This window comes from Jaculus jaculus, chromosome 13, assembly GCF_020740685.1.
Source record: "Jaculus jaculus isolate mJacJac1 chromosome 13, mJacJac1.mat.Y.cur, whole genome shotgun sequence".
Lineage (NCBI taxonomy): Eukaryota > Metazoa > Chordata > Mammalia > Rodentia > Dipodidae > Jaculus > Jaculus jaculus.
In genome coordinates, this window is record NC_059114.1 from 17,983,946 (window position 1) to 18,003,985 (window position 20,040).

Genomic DNA, 20,040 nt, shown 5'->3' on the forward strand with positions numbered 1-20,040 from the left:
AGGGGGAGAGAAGGAAGAGAAACAGAATATGAGTGTGCCAGGACCTCCCGCCACTGCAAATGGACTCCAGATGCATGTGCCACTTTTTTTTTTTTTTTTTTTTTTGCACTTGGCTTACATGGTAGCTTAGGAATCAAACCCAGGCCAACAGGCTTTGTGAACAAGTGCCTTTAACCATTGCGCCTTCTTACCAACCCCTTCATAAAAAAGAAACCCTTGGAGATTGGCACAATACACAACCTTTCCTATTCTGGGGATGCCGTGTCTGAAAATTCCCAGGGCACCATTAAGTGCTTTATTGGTAAAGCTACTGGTCTAAATTGTCCAACACCATGGGCGCTAAGTATCTCGCCTTCCAGTGAAAGGATTAGCTTTGCTCTCATTGGAAATAAGACAAAGAGGCAAGAGGCCAAGGGAAGAGAAAAATGCTAGAAAAATCAGTCTCTGATGTCAGATAAACCTCACAAGATTAAAGAGAGGCACATTCTGTTTGCTCTTATCAGAGACACTTTTGCAGTCACTTCCATGGAATGAGCGAGTGAGAACTGGGCAGCCAGAAGGCTGCAGCTCAGGGGCCAGCTTCAGAGCCTTTGTTCCTCAGGAAAAATTGGTGGAAAAAATGTTCTCTGTCTCTCTTCTATCTCTTTCTGCTCACAAATAAATAAGTAAAAATTAAAATATAATAAAAATAAAAAAATGAGGTGAAGAAAGGAATGGCCTGAAAGACTGGGAGGGACCAAGAAGCGGCCAGTGGTGGCTCCATGTGGCTGCAGGCCGATGGTCTCTTTGCCCTTTTCCAATTCACATACTTCTTTGCAATCTGCAAGCATCCTGGGGCCAGCTGATCTTGAAGGAGCAGGGTATGGAATGATGCTTTTCTGGTTGCCTCAGAACTTGAGCTAAACCTCAAGGTCCAAGGGCAGAGGGTAAAAGTTTTCTTTCTGTTAAGAGGTGGTCAGACTGGTCCCTTTGCACATCTACAACCAGCCACCTCCAGCCTATATATGATAATGTCAAGATATTATCCAGAGGAGCTTTCTTTGACAGGCCTGTCTTGTTCCCCATGGGTCAGAAGACTGCCTCAGAGCATGCCTGGGCTTCAGCCATACTTGTCCTGAAAAGACTCAGCCACAAGGTCAGCCTCCCAGCCAGGGGTACCAGGAGCTGTGGGATGCTTCCTGGGGTATGAGTGGAAGTGGCTATGCAAGGTCATCACCAGTCTTTGTAGTCCTAGTAAGGTCCCCATGAGGGTCTCTAGAAACTTCCTACACAGCCATGGGCCAGCAGGTGGATGGCAGGCACAGCAGGGCATCCGACACTCTGTGCCCATCTGTTCTCAGTGGAGGAGGTCCGTTTTCCACTCGGTGTCATGAGGCTTCAGAATTTCAACAAGGCGAGCCAGACAGCAGGAGGGGAAAGACCAACAGACACACCCATCCTCATCTGGAGTCCATCGAAAGTTCCCGAGTCATACAAGGCTCGTTGTGGGAGGAAAGGGTGGGGAAGAGGTATTAAACTGTATATGAGAATGAAGTTTATTGATTTTTTTTGTTTTTTTTTTTGACATAGGATCTCGCTCTAGTGGCCTCAAACTCACAGCGATCCTCCTGCCTCTGCCTACTGAGTGCTGGGATTAAAGGTGCATACCATCATGCCCAGCAAGTTTGTTGTGTTTTTAAATTTTGTATGTGGGTATGATGTATGTGCATGGTGCGTGGTGTATGTGTGTGTGTTCATGTGTGCGGAGGCCTCAGCTGTCAGCCTTGCCTTCTGCCCTCCGCGAGCCTCCTGGGGCTGTCCCGTCTCCACCGCCCCCACGAGAGCCGGGAGACTCTGCCGCCCTCACGCTTGCACGGTGCTGCTCTTCCCTCCCCGCAGCCCCGAGGAGCGAGCTTGCTTTGGACATGAAACCAACCGCCAAGCCAGGGACGCCGGGAGATGCTGCCTAGAGACAGACGGACGGACGGGGCTGCACTGCCATGAGCCAGACAGGCTGTGGCCCGAGGACAGAGCGAAGCCGGAGCATTCCTGCTCCCTCTCCCGGCATCAGTCCAGCTCCTTCCATAGCCTGCTAGCAATGGTTTATTCTCACTGTCAGTAAAACCACCCCAAGGCACATGCCATTCCACGGTGGGACATCGATAACTGCAAAATCCTACCACTTACCTCCGTTCTCCAAACTGGAGACTGGGGAGGTTCTTATCGGTGTGATGTGACATGCAAAACCCACCAGAGATGCGAATTCCTGTTCTTGTAGGGGTTGTGGGGGGGGGTGCCAGTGATGGATGAAGAGGATGGGGTGGGCTGAAGTGCTCTGGAGACCTCACCTGAAACGGACCCCTGCTGGCGCTCTAGCTCAGCGCAGCCAGATCGTCCCACGATGGTCAGAAAGGCCAGCCGCCTGCAGCACTTGTCAAGTTTGAATATTACCTTTTTCTTAACTCTTTATTGACAGCCTACAATACACAAGGATCACATCTCCTCTTACCACTCCTGTTTTCCTACTTCCAAAGGTCCCCTCCAGTGACTCCCTTCCTTCTTTCCGTCCTTTCTCCCTTCCTCCCTTCACTCTAGCCCAGGCTGACTAGAATTCACAGAGATCCTCCTACCTCTGCTTCTGGAGTGCTGGCATTAAAGGTGAGGGCTACCACACCGAGGAAGTTTATTTTTTAAATAATTTTATTTATTTATTTGACAGAGAAAGAGGGAGGGGGGAGGGAATGAATGGGCGCACCAGGGCCTCCAACCACTGCAAACAAACTCCAGACGCATGCGTCCCCTTGTGCACCTGGCTAATGTGGGTCCTGGGGAATCGAACCTGGATCCTTTGGCTTTGCAGGCAAACGCCTTAACCTCTAAGCCGTCCCTCCAGCCCAAGTTTATTGTTTTTTAAATTGTGTATATGTGTATGAATTATCTTTTTATTGCAAATGACACAATCTCCTCCAGGTAATTTAAGTGCAAGCCCTTTGATTGAGTGGCGAATTGTGTTCCACCTCTACCCTTCTGTTCACAGGAGTCATACATAGCCTCTAGCCAATGTGGCTGTACCTGGAGCTTGGGTCTTAGGAGACAATGGAGCTTAGATGCAGAATTGAGGCTGTGGCCCTAATCCAATAGGTCCGTGGCCTGATAAAAAGATGAGAGAGAGGGAAAGGGAGAGGGACAGGTAGAGGAGGGGGGGTTGTTGAGAAAGAGATGGATAGTCAGACAGATCAACCATGTGAAGACAAGGGGAGAATGCAGCCCTCTGAAAGTCAGGAAGAGAACCCTCACCTTGATCTTGGACTTCCAGCCACCCGAACTATAGAAATAGTCGTTTTTTTCTATTTAATCCTCCAACTTATTTTCTTAGGTAGCCTGAAAAGACTGTGACATGTGGTTAGAAAACCTGTAGGTTCTCCAGGTCAAGAGAGCCAGCTTGGGCTATATGTCCAGAACTGGTGCCCTGGCCAACCAACCATAAGGGAACCCCATGTAAAGTAAAGTGCCAGCTCCTCCCAGTAAACACCTTATCACCTAAGCCATCTTTTCAGTCCTGGCTTCTCTTATGGAGAGGAGGGACCCATAACGTGGGCTGTTTACAAACACAGGAAGGGCATACATTTGTGTATTATTTTTATTTTTTTATTTTTAGAGAGAGAGAGACAGAGAGAGATAGAGAGAGAGAGAGAGAGAGAGAGAGAGAGAGAGAGAGAGAAATGAATTGGTGTACCAGGGCCTCAGCCACTGCAATTGAACGCCAAACACTAGCACCACCTAGCGGGCATGTGTGACCTTGTGCTTGCCTCACCTTCGTGCACCTTGATTATGTGTGATCTGGAGAGATGAACATGGGCCCTTAGGCTTTGCAGGCAAGTGCCTTAACTGCTAAGCCATCTCTCCAGCCCTTGTGTAGTTTTCAAACACATTAAAAATATTTTTTATTTATTTATGAGAGAGCAAGAGTGTGAGAGGCAGAAAGAGAGAGAGGGAGGGAGAGAATGGGCACACCAGGGCCTCTAGCCACTGCAAACAAAGTCCAGACACATGCACCACTATGTGCATCTGGCTTTCATGGGTTCTAGGGAGTCAAACTTTGGTCCTTATGCTTCACAGGCAAGCACCTTAATCACTAAACCACCTCTTCAGCCCTTGTGAATTTTAAAAAATTATTTTATCTATTTATTTGAGGGAGAGAGTGGGAAAGAGACAGATAGAGAAGAGAGAGAATGGGCACACCAGGGCCTCTAGTCACTGCAAACAAACTCCAGATGCAATGTGTCCCCTTGTGCATCTGGCTTATGTGGGTTCTGGGAAATCAAACCAGGGTCCTTAGGCTTCACAGGCAAATGCCTTAACTGCCAAGCCACCTCTCCAGCCCCCCCCCCTTGTGTATTTTTTATAGCCCGGTCACTTGATAAATTGTGATCTTTAAAGAAATATTTACTTATTTATTTATTTGCAAGGAAGAGAGTGAGATAGAGATGACAGATGACAGATAGATGGCTAGAGAGAGGGACTCCAGGGCCTCCAGCCTCTGCAAACAAACTCCAGATGCATGGGCCACTTTGTGCATCTAGCTGTATGTGAGCACTGGGGAAGTGAATCCAGGCCAGCAGCATTTGCAAGCAAACATCCTTAACCATTAAGCCATTTCCCCAGCCCAACCTTTGATGTTTTTGAACTTCTACTTATTTTGAGAATGACTAGAAAAGCCTTATCCAAAAAATAGCTCTACTACTACCTGCTAAATTCTTTCACAGAAACCACAAGAATTACCAAGATTAGACAGGCTGTGGTTCTGGAGATAGGGGAATTATGATGAGGTGAGCAAACACTTCCCCTCTGGTGTGTGTGCGGGGGAGATGGTACTTACAGATTTGAGGGGCAGGAAAGATAATGATCACTTCAAGGGGCCAGAGACCTCAGGGAACTTTGTGGGGCTAATCTGAAGAACATACAAAGTTGGCCCTCTTTGAAGATGACAGTTTTCTGCTCAAAATAAGTGGTGAACTTTGGATACACAATACATAGCAAAATGCTAAGAGGCCAAGCACGATGTCCCAGAAAAACAACACAAGGGTTTCCCAGTCTTGTGCATGCCGTAGAGACAAGGGTTGGCGCTCGGCACGAGGGAGAGGGGACTTGGCGAACACGGAAGATTCTCAGTTGGAAAAAGAGTTGGTGTTATTGAAACTGGAACCCATCTTCCTTCTAGCTCAGGTCCTAGCTGGATGGATGTTTATCTCATGGATGAAGGCTGAGCACTCTTCAAAACCACACAGCTTCATTTAGAGACTCTAGTTTATATACACAATGCCCGGCATTCAACAACATTACAAGGCCTACTGAGAGACAGGACCAAATAACAAAACAAAAGAGAAAGCTAGTCAATAGAAAGAAAGTTGCTTAGCAGTTAAGGCGCTTGCTTGCAAAGCCAAAGGACCTAGGTTCATTCCTCCAGGACCCACGCAAAACCAGATGCACAAGGTGGAGCATGCTTCTGGAGTTTGCAGTGGCTAGAGGCCCTGGCGCTCCCATTTTCTCTCATTCTTTCTCCCTCTCTCTCAAATAAATAAAAAAAAAATATTTTAAAAGACAGCTCCAAGGGTGAACAAGGTCTAGGAGTTAGACAAGGTCTTTACATAAAGTAACTAAGGTTGACATGTTCAAGACAAAAATGGAGAACAAATATGAGAGAGAGAATTTTTACCAAGAATTGGACTCCATAAGCTTTATGGTTCAAGAAAGTGGTTTCCTAGAGATTTCACTTGAACTCATCATTTACAGAAGAGACTGTTGTGTTTTTTGTTTATGGGGTACTAGGAATGGAACCCATGGTCTTGTGGGTGCTGGGTTAGTACTCTACCACTGATCTACACACACAGCCCAACAGAATTTAAAAGCACTGACTCAACTCTGTATGAGTTATACAGTCTCATAGCATAATTTCTTAGAAAACTAAATTTGTTAAGCAACTTGGCCATCATTGGCATTTCTTTTGACATGGGTTTCCTTTTTAAGAAAATAATTTTTAAAATGTGTGTGTGTGTGTGTGTGTGTGTGTGTGTGTGTGTGTGTGTCTGCCTGCCTGCCTGCCTGCCTATGGGCACAGCAGGGTCTCTTACTCCTGTAAGCACACTCCAGATGCATGCACTACTGTTCGTATCCAGGCTTAAGTGGGTACTGGGAGGTGGGGAACTGAAGCCAAGCAGACAGACTTTGCAGGCAAGGGCCTTGGATCACCGAGCCGTCCATCTCCCCAGCCCCTGAAGTGTCTTTCTTTGTGGATGACATATTGTAGGAAATGTTCTGAGTCTCGCTCTGGTACATAAGCACAGTCCCTGAGTGCCCTGGAGCTTCTCGTGGGAGGAAAAAGTGCTTTTTCCTAATTGTTCTTTCTTTCCCTCCTTCCCTTCTTCTGTTCTTTCTCTCCCTCCCCTGCCCCCTCACACATGGGAATCTCACAGTTGGCCAGGCTGGCTACAAACTCCTAGGTTCAAGGACAGTCCTGCCTAGGCTTCCCAAGGAGCTGGGACTATGGGTGTGTGCCTCATCAGGCTACTGTAAACACAGCCCCGAGGGGACTCATCGGGTGGCCAGTGAGGGGAGGCTTCCAGGCAATGACACTTGATTTCCCACTGAGTGAGGAGAGCCTTAGGGTGAAGTGTGTTCTAGTCAGAGTGGGCATGGAGAACAAGAAGTCAAATCAGCAGCTGGCAATGTTCTGGAATGAGTCCAATGGCAAACACTTTAGGTGTCTGGAGCCATCCCGTCTCTGTTTGCAATGACTCCACTGTTTTGTAAATGGGCAAAAAGCAACCACAGGGGATGAAGAGATGGCTGAGCAGTTGGGGCACTTGCTTGCAAAGTCTAGCATGCTAGGTTCGATTCCCCAGTACCCACGTAAAGCCAGATGCACCAAGTGGCCCATGTGTCTAGAGTTCCTTTGCAGTGGCAACAGGCCCTGGCACAACCATTCTCTCTCTCTCTCCATCTCTGTCTTCCTCTGCTTGTGAATAAATACACGAAAATATTCTAATAAAAGACACTTGCCTGAAAAGCTTAACAACCCAGGTTCAAATCCTCAGCTCCTACATAAAGCACAAAGTGGTCCATGCATCTGGTGTTCATTTGCAGCTACAGACCTTGGCATGCCCTCCGTCCTTCCCTCACTAACTCACTCACTCTCTCTCTCTGCTTGTAAATAAATACAAAAAAGCAGGGCTGGAGAGATGGCTCAGTGGTCAAGGCGCTTGCCTGCAAAATTTATCAACCTGTGTTTGATTCCCCACCCACCTAAGCCAGATGTACAAAGTGGCACGTTTATCTAGAGTTCATTTGCAGTGCCTGGAGGCCCTGGTGCACCCAAACTCATTTTCTCAAGTTCTCTCTCTCTTCATGTGTCTGTATGTCTCTGCTCGAAAAAAAAAAAAATTAAAAAACAGCCACATACCATAAACAAATAAGAGGCAGTGAATAAAATTTGATTAATCATATATCGACATGTCAAGTCTTTACATTTTGCTCATGTCACCAAATATTCTCCCCACCTTCCAACTATGTAAAAATGTAAAAAGCATTCTTCACTCTGGTACCATGGGTTGCTGACACGGGTCGGTGAGGTGGGCTGGAAACAGACCCTGTAGACACTTGTGGGTCAAAGCAACAGAGAAAGGCAAAGCCCCCCTGCAAATGGACCTCTGCCAGATCAGGCCAAGGTAGCTTCCCACAGCTCAGACAAGGCCACCAGGCTCGTTTCATTTCCCCCCCCCCCCGCCCCAGTAACAAGACAGAAATATAATTAAAAAAATAAAAAATAAAAAAATGAAGAAGACAGACACATCCCTTCCGCAGGACGAGCCCAGGTCCACGCTACGTCTCTCCAGCTCGTACTGGCGCTTTTCAAGTTGGGTGCACACCTGCTCAGGGGCAACCCCCCCCCACCTCAACTCCCCAGCGCACCTGCTGAGCAGTTCTCGTCTCGCGAGATCCGGGCTGCAATGATGTCCCTTCACCCCCCCCCCACTCGGCCACCGATACTCTCTCCCCGCCCCCCGCCCCCCTCACCCAGCCTCCCCGTCACCTCCACCGCCAACCGCCCGGGGGTGGATGGTGGATGGGTTTGGCGGTGGTGGTTGATGGGGGGGGGGGTGAAGGGAGCAGCCCGTGCCTCGGCGCGTGTCCCCACCGCCGCCGGCCCGCACGCACGCACGCATGCACGCACGCCCGGTAGTAATTTCACTTTGCCACGCGAGCTCCGCAGCCCCGAGAGATCCCGCCCTTCCCCCCCCCCCGCCCACCACCACACAACCCACGGCTCCCCCGGGCCCCCCGCTCCCCCGGCGGGCAGGTGCGCGCGCGCCTCCTCCGGCGGGTCCCGGGCGCACGGCGGCGGAGGGACCCGGGCGGGCCGCGCGCTCCGCGGCCCCTGCGCGCGAGCCGGCTCCCCCGCGGCTCCCTCGCCCCGGCGCCCGCCCCCTCCCCCGGCCCTGTGATTGACAGGCAAGATGTCGGTGCGGAGCGAGGCAGGAGCGTCTGCAGCAGCCCTCAGCCCCGGAGCCCCGCGGCCCCAGCAGCAGCCGCAGCCGCAGCAGCAGCAGCAGCAGGAGCAGCAGCAGCCGCCGCAGCATCCTCGCGGGGAGGAGACCGCAGCCAGCCGCAGGAGCCGTGCAGGAAGCATCCCCGGATCACGCTGAAGCGCTCGGACCGGCGGACCATGCCGGCTCCCTGCAACCCGGAGGGGGGCAAACTCGCTTTTTGCTGACACGAAAGCCAACCCCCCCCCCCCCACCAACACACCCAATATAGATACATTTATATGTATAATCTTGTCCTTCACGGAGCCGGTGTGTAAAGAGTGAGAGCTGTTTTCCTTTCTCTCCTCCTCCTCTTCTTCACCCTCCTCCTCCTCCTCCTCCTCCTCTTCTCTCTTAAGTGTACAGACCCGCATCACACCACCTGGTTCGCTACTGAGATACGGCACCGCTCCTTTTTAGGGACCACAGAGACTGAAAAAGAGAGAGAGAGAGAGAGACAGACAGACAGAAAGAGAGAGAGAGGAAGAAGAAAAAGAAAAGAAGAAGACATTCTAATGGAGATTGATACCCCGAAATAAAATAATAAATTTGGACTCTTGTCCCCTCCTCCCATCCCACCCCCTCATCCCTGTGTGAGATGCAGGGCATCTTCACGAGACATTGTCGAGAAGTCGCAGTGGTTGGACAGGCGTAAGGGGGAGGGGGGCAGGCTCTCTCTTACCTCCACTCCCTCCCCCCCCTCTTTTTTCTCTCTGGGAGGAGGAGGAGGTGAAGGGGGGTTGCAGAGCGAGCGATGGATGAGGAAAACATGACGAAAAGCGAGGAACAGCAGCCTCTGAGTTTGCAGAAAGCCTTGCAGCAGTGCGAATTGGTCCAGAACATGATAGAGTTGAGCATCTCCAACCTGGAAGGGCTTAGGACCAAATGTGCTACCTCCAACGACCTCACACAGAAAGAGATCCGGACCCTGGAGGTACGTGCTGCCTATGGTGGGGCGGAGGGGGGGGGGAGCAAGCCGTCCGTCCTTTCCCTTCTCTCCGGTTCTCTTTGCTGGGGGTGCTGGGGAAGGGAATGGGGGAACCAGGTGGACGCGGTTGATGCTCTGTGATTTATCATCTTGCAAAGCCTGCGTTGGCTGCCCCTTTCCAGTGCGGCCGTTGTGTTTTCTCTGGGCTCGGCCGGGAGGTGGTAGTAACAGTTATTCCTTATTTATTATTATGGGGCCGGGGCTGTTGTCATTATTATTCGTTTCCTCTCTGAGGAAGGAGGTTGTTTTTTTTTTTTTTTTAATTTTTCTTCTCTTTTTCTTTCTGAGCTTGTGGATTTGTTTATGTGCCACGGGGGTTGTGTGCTGTAATACGTTAAGGAGCTGCAGGAAAGCCACGTGACCTTGCGCATTCTGCAGGTGGTCAAAAGGTGGTTTGATGGGGCTGCGTGTTTAGAGAGCGACTGTCCTTTTTTTTTTTTTTTCTCTGTGGATTTCTTTTAGCTGGGTGATAGCACCTTAGGAAACAAGATGCGTTAAAAGAAGAACCCTATAGAGATACCCATTTCTAATATAATCTTTTGGACGCAGAGGGCTGTTGCAGGCCTAAAATGTGTAAAACGATTAAAAACAAAACCAACCAATGATGCTGATGTCTCAGGCAGTATGCATAGGTGATTGGGAAGAGCCTCTTGGGTCTGGCAAGGAGTTCAGGGAAAGGGGTCGGGGAAGAGGAGCCCTTATCTTTCACATGTTGGTACCTTCTCTCCAGCGAACTTAAGGGGGAGTTTGGAGCACTTTGTTGATGGAGAGGGGTGTCTGTAGGGGGTGGATACAAAGTTACTCACAAAGAAAATGGCAAGAACAGCTTTCTTCCTCAGGCTGTCTGCTCAGAGGAAGGTTCCAAGATCTTAGAGACTGTCTGGTGTTCCTGAAATCATTGACCGTCCACACTGCTGAAAAGCTGTGAAGGATTCAGACGTCTTCTCCACTTTTTCCTCCTTCACAAGTGGTTCAGTTGTCCACATGGCTTGATCCATTCTGGGTACTCCCAGTCAAATCAGCTGGCATTTGCCAAGGGTGGTGGCAGTGGAACCTGGAGTGGCGTGGGCATGTACCATGATGCTTGGAGGTTCGCCCAGTCTCGGGCTTGGCTTGTGAGTTTCAAGGCCTGAACTCTTTGGTTTTTACTGACCTGGTCACCTGGAGGAATCTTTTTCTCTGATTCACTTTTTAGGTCTTGCATTTTCTTCCATGGTTTTAAAATTTTTTGGTCAGCTGTCAACACGCAGGAGGCCATCCTTTTGCTAAAGAGGAGTTCATGTGTGTATTTTATTAGGATGTTTGCCATGCTCGCTTGAGGTATATGTCTGTGTGCACCTGTCATGTGGTAACATGATCCCTGGAATGAAATGAGATAAATGTCAAGGTGGGGAGTGGGATGTGTGTGTGGGGAGGTACAGGTATTGCCTTTCTCTGAGCTCAAGAGAGAAGGCTTGGCTGATGGGAGGAAAAGTGTGGGATGTGTCGGCCCAGCCTCTGTCTGTGCACCGTGCTGAGAAGAGATTCTGTTCAAAACTGCACCCAGTAAAGCATAAATAAATAATCCTTGAAGGCCACTTGAGGTCTCTTCTGTTCCCTGCAGTCAGGAGCTCCTAGGCTGGTTTGTATACCAGTGTGTAAGTTTCTCCAGAGTGTTCTTCTCTTTCTCCCCCCGCCCTTCAACGTGCTCTATCCTCTGCTAAGTCCCCAGGCAGTGGAAGGTATCACAGTGGATTCTGGGGCTGGGTAATGTAGCTCAGTGGTAGAGGACCTGCCCAGCATGAACAAGGGCCTGGGTTCTATCCCAGCATTGCAAAAAAAAAAAAAACAAAAAACAAAAAACAAAAAACAGCAAACACACACACAGTGAGTATGGAGTTTTGTGGCTTATTTTCTGCATGTGGTTTAAACTAGGGACTGGAGCATTAGTGTGGTGGCGGGGTCAGGGTTAGGATAGAGGGAGCTGGACTTACAGGGAATATATCTGTTTTTAATCTCATGGTCCCGGTGTGACCCAAAACATACCAGGTACTTTATCCATATTGCCCAGAGACAGATGTGGAACAATTATGCCAATTTAGACTTGTCAGATCTCTAGGGCCTGGGAGAGGCCAGCCAGAAGACAGTGGTGACTTGGAGTCAAGTGCTGCTAGACTTCATACTTTGATCCACAGGGGCTTCTACTCCCAACATTTGTCAAATCTGAGATGTCAAAGCCACACAAGTGTATTGACTCTATGCATTGAACTGTGGAGATCCTATTTCAGTTGGAAATTGGAGAGAGGACCCAGGAGTCTGCACTGGATAAGCCGATCTTGTGTTCCTGGTGCAGTTTTTCATATGGACATTTTCAGAACTAGTAATCCAAGCAGGGCATGGTGGCACACACATGTGCTTCTAACACTTGAGATGCAGTGGCAGGAGCATTGAGAGTCTTAAGCCAGGTACATGGGGAGCTCTTGTCTCAAAAATAATGGGGGGCGGGGCCTGGAAAGATGGTTTAGCAGATTAGGTGCTTACTTGCAAAGCCTAATGACCCAAATTCGAGTCTTCACTATCCATGTAAAGCCACCTGCACAGTAGTGCATACATAAGGAGTTCATTTGCAGCGGCTGGAGGCCTTAGCACACCCATTCTCTCTCTTGTCCTCTCTGTCTCTCTTCTCTGTCTCTTTGCTTGCAAATAGATTTTAAAAATTACAAAAGGGCTAGGAGTGTAGGTCAGTGGCTGAGGTTCAGTCCCAGTTCCAAAAACAAAACCAAAAAACCCGATTCATTAGGACATAGATGTTATGTTTCAGCTATTTATGGCAAGAAAGTTCTCTGCTCACAAACACAAACGTTAGTAAGAAATTACATACATTATCTGTGAAAACCTCAATGGTAATGAACATCTAGTGATATGCATATGCTCCCTTAGAAACAAAAATGTAGGGCTGGAGAGATGGCTTAGGGTTAAGGCGTTTGCCTGCAAAGCCAAAGAACACAGGTTCAACTCCCTACGACCCATGTAAGTCAGAAGCACAAGGCAGCACACACATCTGGAGTTTGTTTGCAGTGGCTGGAGGCTCTGGTGCACTCATTCTTCCTCTTGTCTTCCTCTTTTGAAATAAATAAATATTTTAAAAAAGTATGCCATAAACTTGTCTTTCACAAAGCATGCTTCAAGCTCAGAGCAGCAAGGCTATTAACGTCTCTGTGACATAATGATGGAATCACATCTCTCAGTGTTCTGGTAGATGGCATAGGAGTTCACCAGGAACACATTTTGCTGTATGAAATGAAAAAAAAAAAAAAAAAAAAAAAGAACCACCCAGCAACAGTGATGAAGCAAATAATGGTTTCTTTTTCTAATATAACAGAGGTCTAGAGGTCTAGAGCTGCTTGAGTTGGTTTAGTAGGTCAGGAAAAGCGGAGCTGATGCCGTGGGAATTCTCACAGCCCTTTCCTGCTGTTGGCAAGATGGCTGTCACTGCTCCAGCAGGAGAGAGGAGGACTTGGTGTGTGATGAGATACTTTTGGCTTTAGGAAACAAAGACTTCCTAAGGGGCACCTGCTCCCTGCCAAGGATGTTTGGTTCTTGGCCAGAGCATGGCTAGTCTTAGCTGCAAGGGAGGCTGGCAGGAGGAAAGGAAGAAAACCATTATTCTCATCACCTAGTAACCCATGGTTACTCCAGACAAAGTCAAGGTTCTGCTGGCATGAGAGGAGCCACCAACTGGGTACTGGGTGGACCCAGAAACATCAGCCATATTTTATTAGTAGATCTTGTGATGGGAAGGGATGCTCACAAGCTTTGACATAAGACTGATGATGTTTGGCATTTTAGCTTACATATATTTTGATTTTTCAAGATAGGAGCTCCCTCTAATGCAGGCTGATCTGGAATTCACTATGTAGTCTCAGGCTGGCCTCAAACTCGTGGTGATCCTCCTACCTCTGCCTCCCAAGTTGCTGGGATTAAAGTCATATGCCACCATGCCTGGCTTTATTTATTTATTTATTGACATAGGTCTTGCTCTAGCCCAGGCTGACCTGGAATTCACTATGTAGTTTCAGGCTGGCTTTGAATTCACAATGATTCTCCTACCTCTGTCTCTCAAGTTCTGGGACTAAAGGCATACACCACCACACCTGGCTCTATTTTTTTTAAAGCTTCAGTGATGATTTCCAAAATAATAAAATATAAAACAATAAAACATAATAATTTTCTCCCACCACTCTCACTGTCCCAAATCTACCCTCCATTGAATCCCTTCTTTCCATTTAGTGTCTGGCCAGCTGTAAGGCTTGCAGGGTCCACTGTTGGTTACTCCACTGGGGACTTCTGTCTTCCAAAGGCTGCATGCCACATGACACATGGCTCTTTCCAACATTCCGACAGCTAGTCAACAAGGAGGATGCTTCCATTGGTTTTTCTGTTTAATTTTAACTAAAAGTTTAAATTATTTTTTTTTTAAATTTATTTGCAAGCAGAGAGAAATAGAGAGAAGAGAGACAGAGAGAATGGGCATGCCAGGGCCTGTAGCCACTGTACATGAACTCTAGACGCTTGCACCTCTTTGTGCATCTGGCTTTACATGGTTCCTGGCAAATCAAACTCGGGTTGTTAGGCTTTGCAGGCAACTACCCTGAGTCATCTTTTCAGCTCCAAATTTAAGTTTTTTATTTTTTAGACAGTGAGAGTGAGATAGATAGATAGATAGATAGACAGACAGACAGACAGACAGACAGAGATAGAGGAGAGAGAGAGAATGAGAACTGGAGCGCCCAGGGCCTAAGCCACTGCAATCAAACTCCAGATGCTGGTACCACCTAGTGGTCCTGTGTGACTTTGTGCTTGCCTCACCTTTATGCATCTGGCTTATGTGGGACCTGGAGAGAGACTGAACCTGGGTCCTTAAACTTCACAGGCAAGCGCCTTAACCGCTAAACCATCTCTCCAGCCCCAAATTTAAATATTTTGACCCTAGTTTGTTTTGGGGTCAAGCATTATATCATAGGATCTAGGAGGTGATTACAAGTATTATAATGGATGACATTTTTTGGGGGGGAGGGGTTTGAGGTAGAGTCTCACTCTGGTCCAGGCTGACCTGGAATTAACTCTGTAGTCTCAGAGTGGCCTTGAACTCACGGCGATCCTCCTACCTATGCCTCCCGAGTGCTGGGATTAAAGGTGTGTGCCACCATGCCCGGCTGACATTTTTTTTAAGGTGTGTGCATATGCATTTTCATGTGTCTATGCAGGTGTGTGTGCACGTGTGCACATATGTATGGAGGGCAAAGGGCAATCTCGGTGTCATTCTCAGGAACACCATCTGTCTTCCCCGAGATGAAGTCTTGCTGGCCTGGAGCTCCCCAGTTAGGCCAGACCAGCTGGCCAGTGAGCCCCAGGGAGCCTCCCGTGTCCATTTTCCCAGCTTTGGGATTACAGGTATGCACCACCACACTTACCATTTTTATTTTTATTTTTGGTTTTGGTTTTTTTGAGGTAGAGTCTCACTCTAGCTCAGGCTGACCTGGAATTCACTATGGAGTCTCAGGGTGGCCTCGAACTAACGGCAATCCTTCTACCTCTGCCTCCCGAGTGCTGGGATTAAAGTCATGCACCACCACGCCCAGCTTATACTTAGCATTTAAAAAAATTATTTATTTATTAGATACAGAGAGAGAGAGAAAGAAAGAGAGAGAATGGGCGCACCAGGGCCTCTAGCCATTGCAAACAAACTCCAGATGCATGTGCCACAATGCGCATCTGGCTAATGTGGGACCTGGAGAATCGAACCTGGGTCCTTAGGCTTCGCAGGCAAGTGCCTTAACTGCTAAGCCATCTCTCCAGTCCACGCTTAGTATTTCTTTTTAAATGGATACTTGGAATTGAACTCAGGTCCTCATGTTTGTGAGGCAAACACTTTACCCACTGTGCTCCAAGCCCCAATGAGTGACATTTGTAAACACTGAATCCTGACTTGATCATGGGGGAGGTGGTTCTGAGCTAGATTCTAGTGTGGTCAAGTGTGAATGCTAAAGAGACAATGGCTGCGAGCCTGATTCCTTATTATTATTGTCATTATTATTTTTGACTTTTCAAGGTAGTATCTCACTCTGGCCCAGGCTGACCTGTAATTCACTATGTAGTCTCAGGCTGGCCTCGAACTCATGGCGATGCTCCTACCTGTGCCTCCCAAGTGCTGGGATTAAAGACGTGTGCCACCGCGTATGGATTCCTTAGTCTTTTTTTCTTTTATTTTCTCATTGCTGTGACCAAATGCCAAATGAGAAGTAACTTGGGGGTGAGGTGGGAGGGTTTATTTCAGCTCACAGTTTAAGGGATTACAGCTCATCATGGTGGGGAAGACAAGGCAGGAGCCTGAGGCTGCTGGTCACATTGAGTCTACTGCCAGGAAGCAGAGAGTGGACAGAAAGTGTGTGTGTGGGGGGGGGAGGAGGGGCTGGTGCAGATTATCAAACCTTGAGGCCTACCCCAGTCACCCCCTTCCCCCAGCAAGGCTTCACCTCCTAAAAGTCCCACGGCCTTCCACAAACAGTGCCACAAGCTGGGAACGAAGTGTTCATGCACATGAGCCTATGGGGGACATTTTTGCCTGGAAACTCTAGCAGTAGTGGTGGTGAGCATGGTGATGTAGAATAAGGACAGGTGACAGGCAAGTGACCCTGAGCAGAGGGAGAGGAGGGGGAGTTTGCATGGCATCTCCAAAGTTTATTCTGTAGGGCCCAATTCTGTGGGCTGTTAGCATTTAAAAATCTTTTCCTTATTTATGTGAGAGAGAAATAGAGAGAAAGAGGCAGATGGAGAGAGAACAGGCACGCCAGCGCCTCTAGTCACTGTAAATGAACGCCAGACACGTGTGCCACCTTGTGCATCTCGCTCCTGTGGGTATTGAGGAATTGAACTGGGGTCCTTAGGCTGCGCAGACAAATGCCTTAACAGCTGAGCCATCTCTCCAGCCCGCTGTTAACACTTTTTTTTTTGTATGTGTGGTGTGATGTGTGTGTACTATGTAGGCATGTGCATGCAGATGTGCACACCCTGTAAATGTGTGTGTGTGTGTACAAGGGGTGGGGGTGGACAGAGGAGAATTTCAGGTGTCCTCCGTGGCTCATCCTTGTTGTGTCTTTGAGATGAAGTCTCTCACACCCAGATCTTTACATGGAAGCGAGGAATCAAATTCAGGTGTGAATCAATCAGGCCCTCATACTTGTGTGACAAGTGCTCTTACTCGCTGAGCCATCTCCCCAGCCCCAAGTTTTGGTTGTTTTAACACACAGTCGCTTCCAAGCCCTCTCCTGGAAGCTCAACAAGTATTCTGGGGACAGAACACATTCTGTGGTTAATGAGTTGGGGAAATGTTGAATTAGGCAAAAGAGAAATAGACATCTTTCATGCAGGGGTCTTTCATGTGTCCTCTATGTGCATTGTGGCTCCAAGAGAAAGGGCAAAATCCACTATGTTTTTCCTTTCCCAAGGATTTCCCTCAAGGGCTTTTGTTCCATAGAAGTCCCCCTGGGGAAACATCGAGCCAGGTGGTCAGGGAAGCCTGCTTGGCTGGGGGGATGAGGAACTGGAGTGTGGAATGAAGGGTGTTGAGGGTGTAGATTGCAGTACAGGGGGCCAGCTCATGGGACAAGGACAATGTCCTTCAAGTAGGGTCTCACTCTAGCACAGGCTGACCTGGAACTCACTATGAAGTCTCAGGCTAGCCTCAAACTCACAGTGATCCTCCTACCTCTGCCTCCTGAGTGTTGTGATTAAAGGCATGTGCCACCATGCCCAGCTCCATTTTCTCTTTTTAGAAACTTTTTTTTGTAGACCATTTCCATGAATATGGACAATAAACCATGATATTTTTCTCCCACCATTCCCATTGTTCCAAATCTACCCTCCACTGGATCCCTTCTTTCCAACTAGTCTCTCTTCTGTTTTGATGTCATCGTTTCCCCTTCTGTTATGAAGGTCTTGTGGATGTAGTATCAGACTGGCTGACCAGCACGCCCCAGTGATCCCCCTGTCTCTGTCCCACGTAGGCGTGTGGCCACACCAGATGCTTCATGGTTCAGCGTAGAGACCAGTTTTCTTGGAATGGAGGGCCCTTGATCTTGTGACATGAACTGAGGTTACCGACTGCTGGGGTCTTAGGACAGGAGAATCACATCACCCACATTTCATCTCTTTGTGGGAGAAGATAGAAATCCTTCACGATTTTGAAGTGAAAACAAACAAACAACAACAAAAAAGACCACTGAAATCAAGTCTGATGAGGGTCTCTCTCTTTTATTTTTGCAAAGGGCCAAAATAACAAATACTTCAAACTATGTGTGGGTCCTATAGTTTCCATCACAGCCACTCCACTGGGCTGTGGTAGCAGGCAGCCAGTCGTGGATGACATAGGCAGGGTGGGCGTGCTGGCTTGTTTTTGTAATAAACTTCATTTATGGCTCCTGACTTAAAATTTTTTTTTTTGTTTATTTATTTGAGAGATAGGGAGAGAGGGAGATAGAGAGAGTGAGAGGGAGGGAGAGGGAGAGAATGGGTACACCAGGGTCTCTACCCACTGCAAACAAACTCCAGACATATGTGCCACTTTGTACACATTTGGCTTACATAGATCTTGGGGAATTGAACCTTGATCCTTTGGCTTTGCAGGCAAGCGCCCTAACCAATAGGCCATCTCTCCAGCCCCTAACTTTTGAATTTTATGCAATCTTCACATGCCATGTCATGCCATGTTGCTGTTGTTATTATTGTTGTTGTTGGTATTGCTATTTTATTTCATGTGTGGTTTGCGTGTTTGTGTTACACCCTATGAGTTTGTGTACATAGGCCAGAGGAGACTGTCACACATCTTCCTCTGTCACTCGTCCATGGTATTTCCTTGAGATGGAGTGTCTCACTGATCCTGGGTGAGATTTGACCTCTGGGATGTGGCTTGCTGATTCCCAGTCTGTAGAATGACTAGGATGTGGGCGACTCCAGCTGGAAGGCCAAGGAGAGGTAGGTGGTTCTGAGCGAGACCATAGCAGGGTCAAATGCAAAGGGAGAGAAATCATTTTCTCTGTCAGACGGGCTGACCAGCAACCTCTGGTGACTCCTGTCGCTGTCTCCCATAGACCTGTGTGGACACAGCTGGTCTTTTTTGTGGGTGCTGGCACTGGAACTCAGGCTTTCTCAAGTCCTCATGATTGTATGGCGAGCACTCTAACCCACTGAGGCATCGTCTCAGCCCTAGCATATTATTTTTAAAATTTTAACTAATTGACCTTTTTTTTCAAGGCAAGGTCTCACTTTAGCCCAGGCTGATTTAGAACTCCCTCTGTAGCCTTAAGCTGGCATTGAAATCACAGTCATGATCCTCCTATCTCAGCCTCCCAAGTGCCGGAATTAAAGTAATGCACCACCATTCCTAGCACCAAAATATTATTATTATTATTATTTTGGTTTTTTGAAGTGAAAACAAACAAACAAACAACAACAAAAAAGACCATTTTTACTGTAGCTTAGGCTGACCTGGAATTCACTATGGAGTCTCAGGTTGGCCTTGAACTCATGGTGATCATCCTACCTCTGCCTCCCCAGTGCTGGGATTAAAGGCGTGCACCACCATGCTTGGCTATTATTATTATTATTATTTCTTGAGGGAAGGTTTCACTCTAGTCCAGGGTGACCTGGAATTCACTATGGAGTCTCAGGGTGGCCTTGAACTCATGGTGATCCTCCTACCTCTGCCTCCCAAGTGCTGGTATTAGAGGCATGCACCATCCCGCCTGCCTCCCAATACATTATTATTTTTTAATTTTTATTTATTTATTTATTTATTTGACAGAGAAAGAGAGGGAGAGAGAAAGAGAGAGAGAGAGAGAGAGAGAAAGAGAGAGAGAGAGAGGGAGGGAGGGAGGGAGGGAGAGAACGGGTGCACCAGGGCCTCCAGCCTCTGCAAACAAACTCCAAATGCATGCTCCCCCTTGTACAATGGGTCCTGGGAAATCAAACCTGGGTCCTTTGGCTTTGCAGGCAAGCGCCTTAACCACTAAGCCATCTCTCCAGCCCCCAATATATTATTTTTATGCATGTGTATGTGCAAAAGTGAGTGTGTGTGTGTGTGTGTGTGTGTGTGTGTGTGTGTATGTGTGTGTGTGTCATTCCTCACAAATACGGTTTCTCTTTTTCTAAAACAGTGTCTGTCATTGGCCTGGGGCTCACCAGTTAGCCTATACCGACTGGCCAGTAAGCTTCACTGACCTTCCTGTCTGCATACACCTCCTCAATGCCAGAATGACAAACGCATGACACCATGTCTAGCATTTTTACATGGGTTCCTGGAATTGAACTCTGGTCTTCATGCTTGTGAGGCAAACACTTTACCAAGTGAGCCATCGCCCCTGCCCTGTATTGTGGTTACTGTTGAAATATTTAATAATGTAAAAGCTCTTCTTGGTTTCTGGCCTTACAAAAATACATAATGGGCTCATGGGA

At 47.9% G+C, this 20,040-nt stretch overlaps 1 protein-coding gene across 3 annotated transcripts in view; it reads left to right on the forward strand.

Moving 5' to 3' along the window:
- Positions 1 to 8,612: 8,612 nt before the first annotated feature.
- Positions 8,613 to 20,040, forward strand: part of Ksr2 (kinase suppressor of ras 2) — a 456,389-nt gene continuing 444,961 nt past the window's right edge. For all 3 annotated transcript variants that reach the window (XM_045132847.1, XM_045132849.1, XM_045132848.1), the window contains exon 1: positions 8,613 to 9,495. In XM_045132847.1, the coding sequence (XP_044988782.1) occupies positions 9,316 to 9,495 (180 nt within the window). In that variant the 5' untranslated portion in view covers positions 8,613 to 9,315. The remainder of the gene's footprint in view (positions 9,496 to 20,040) is intronic.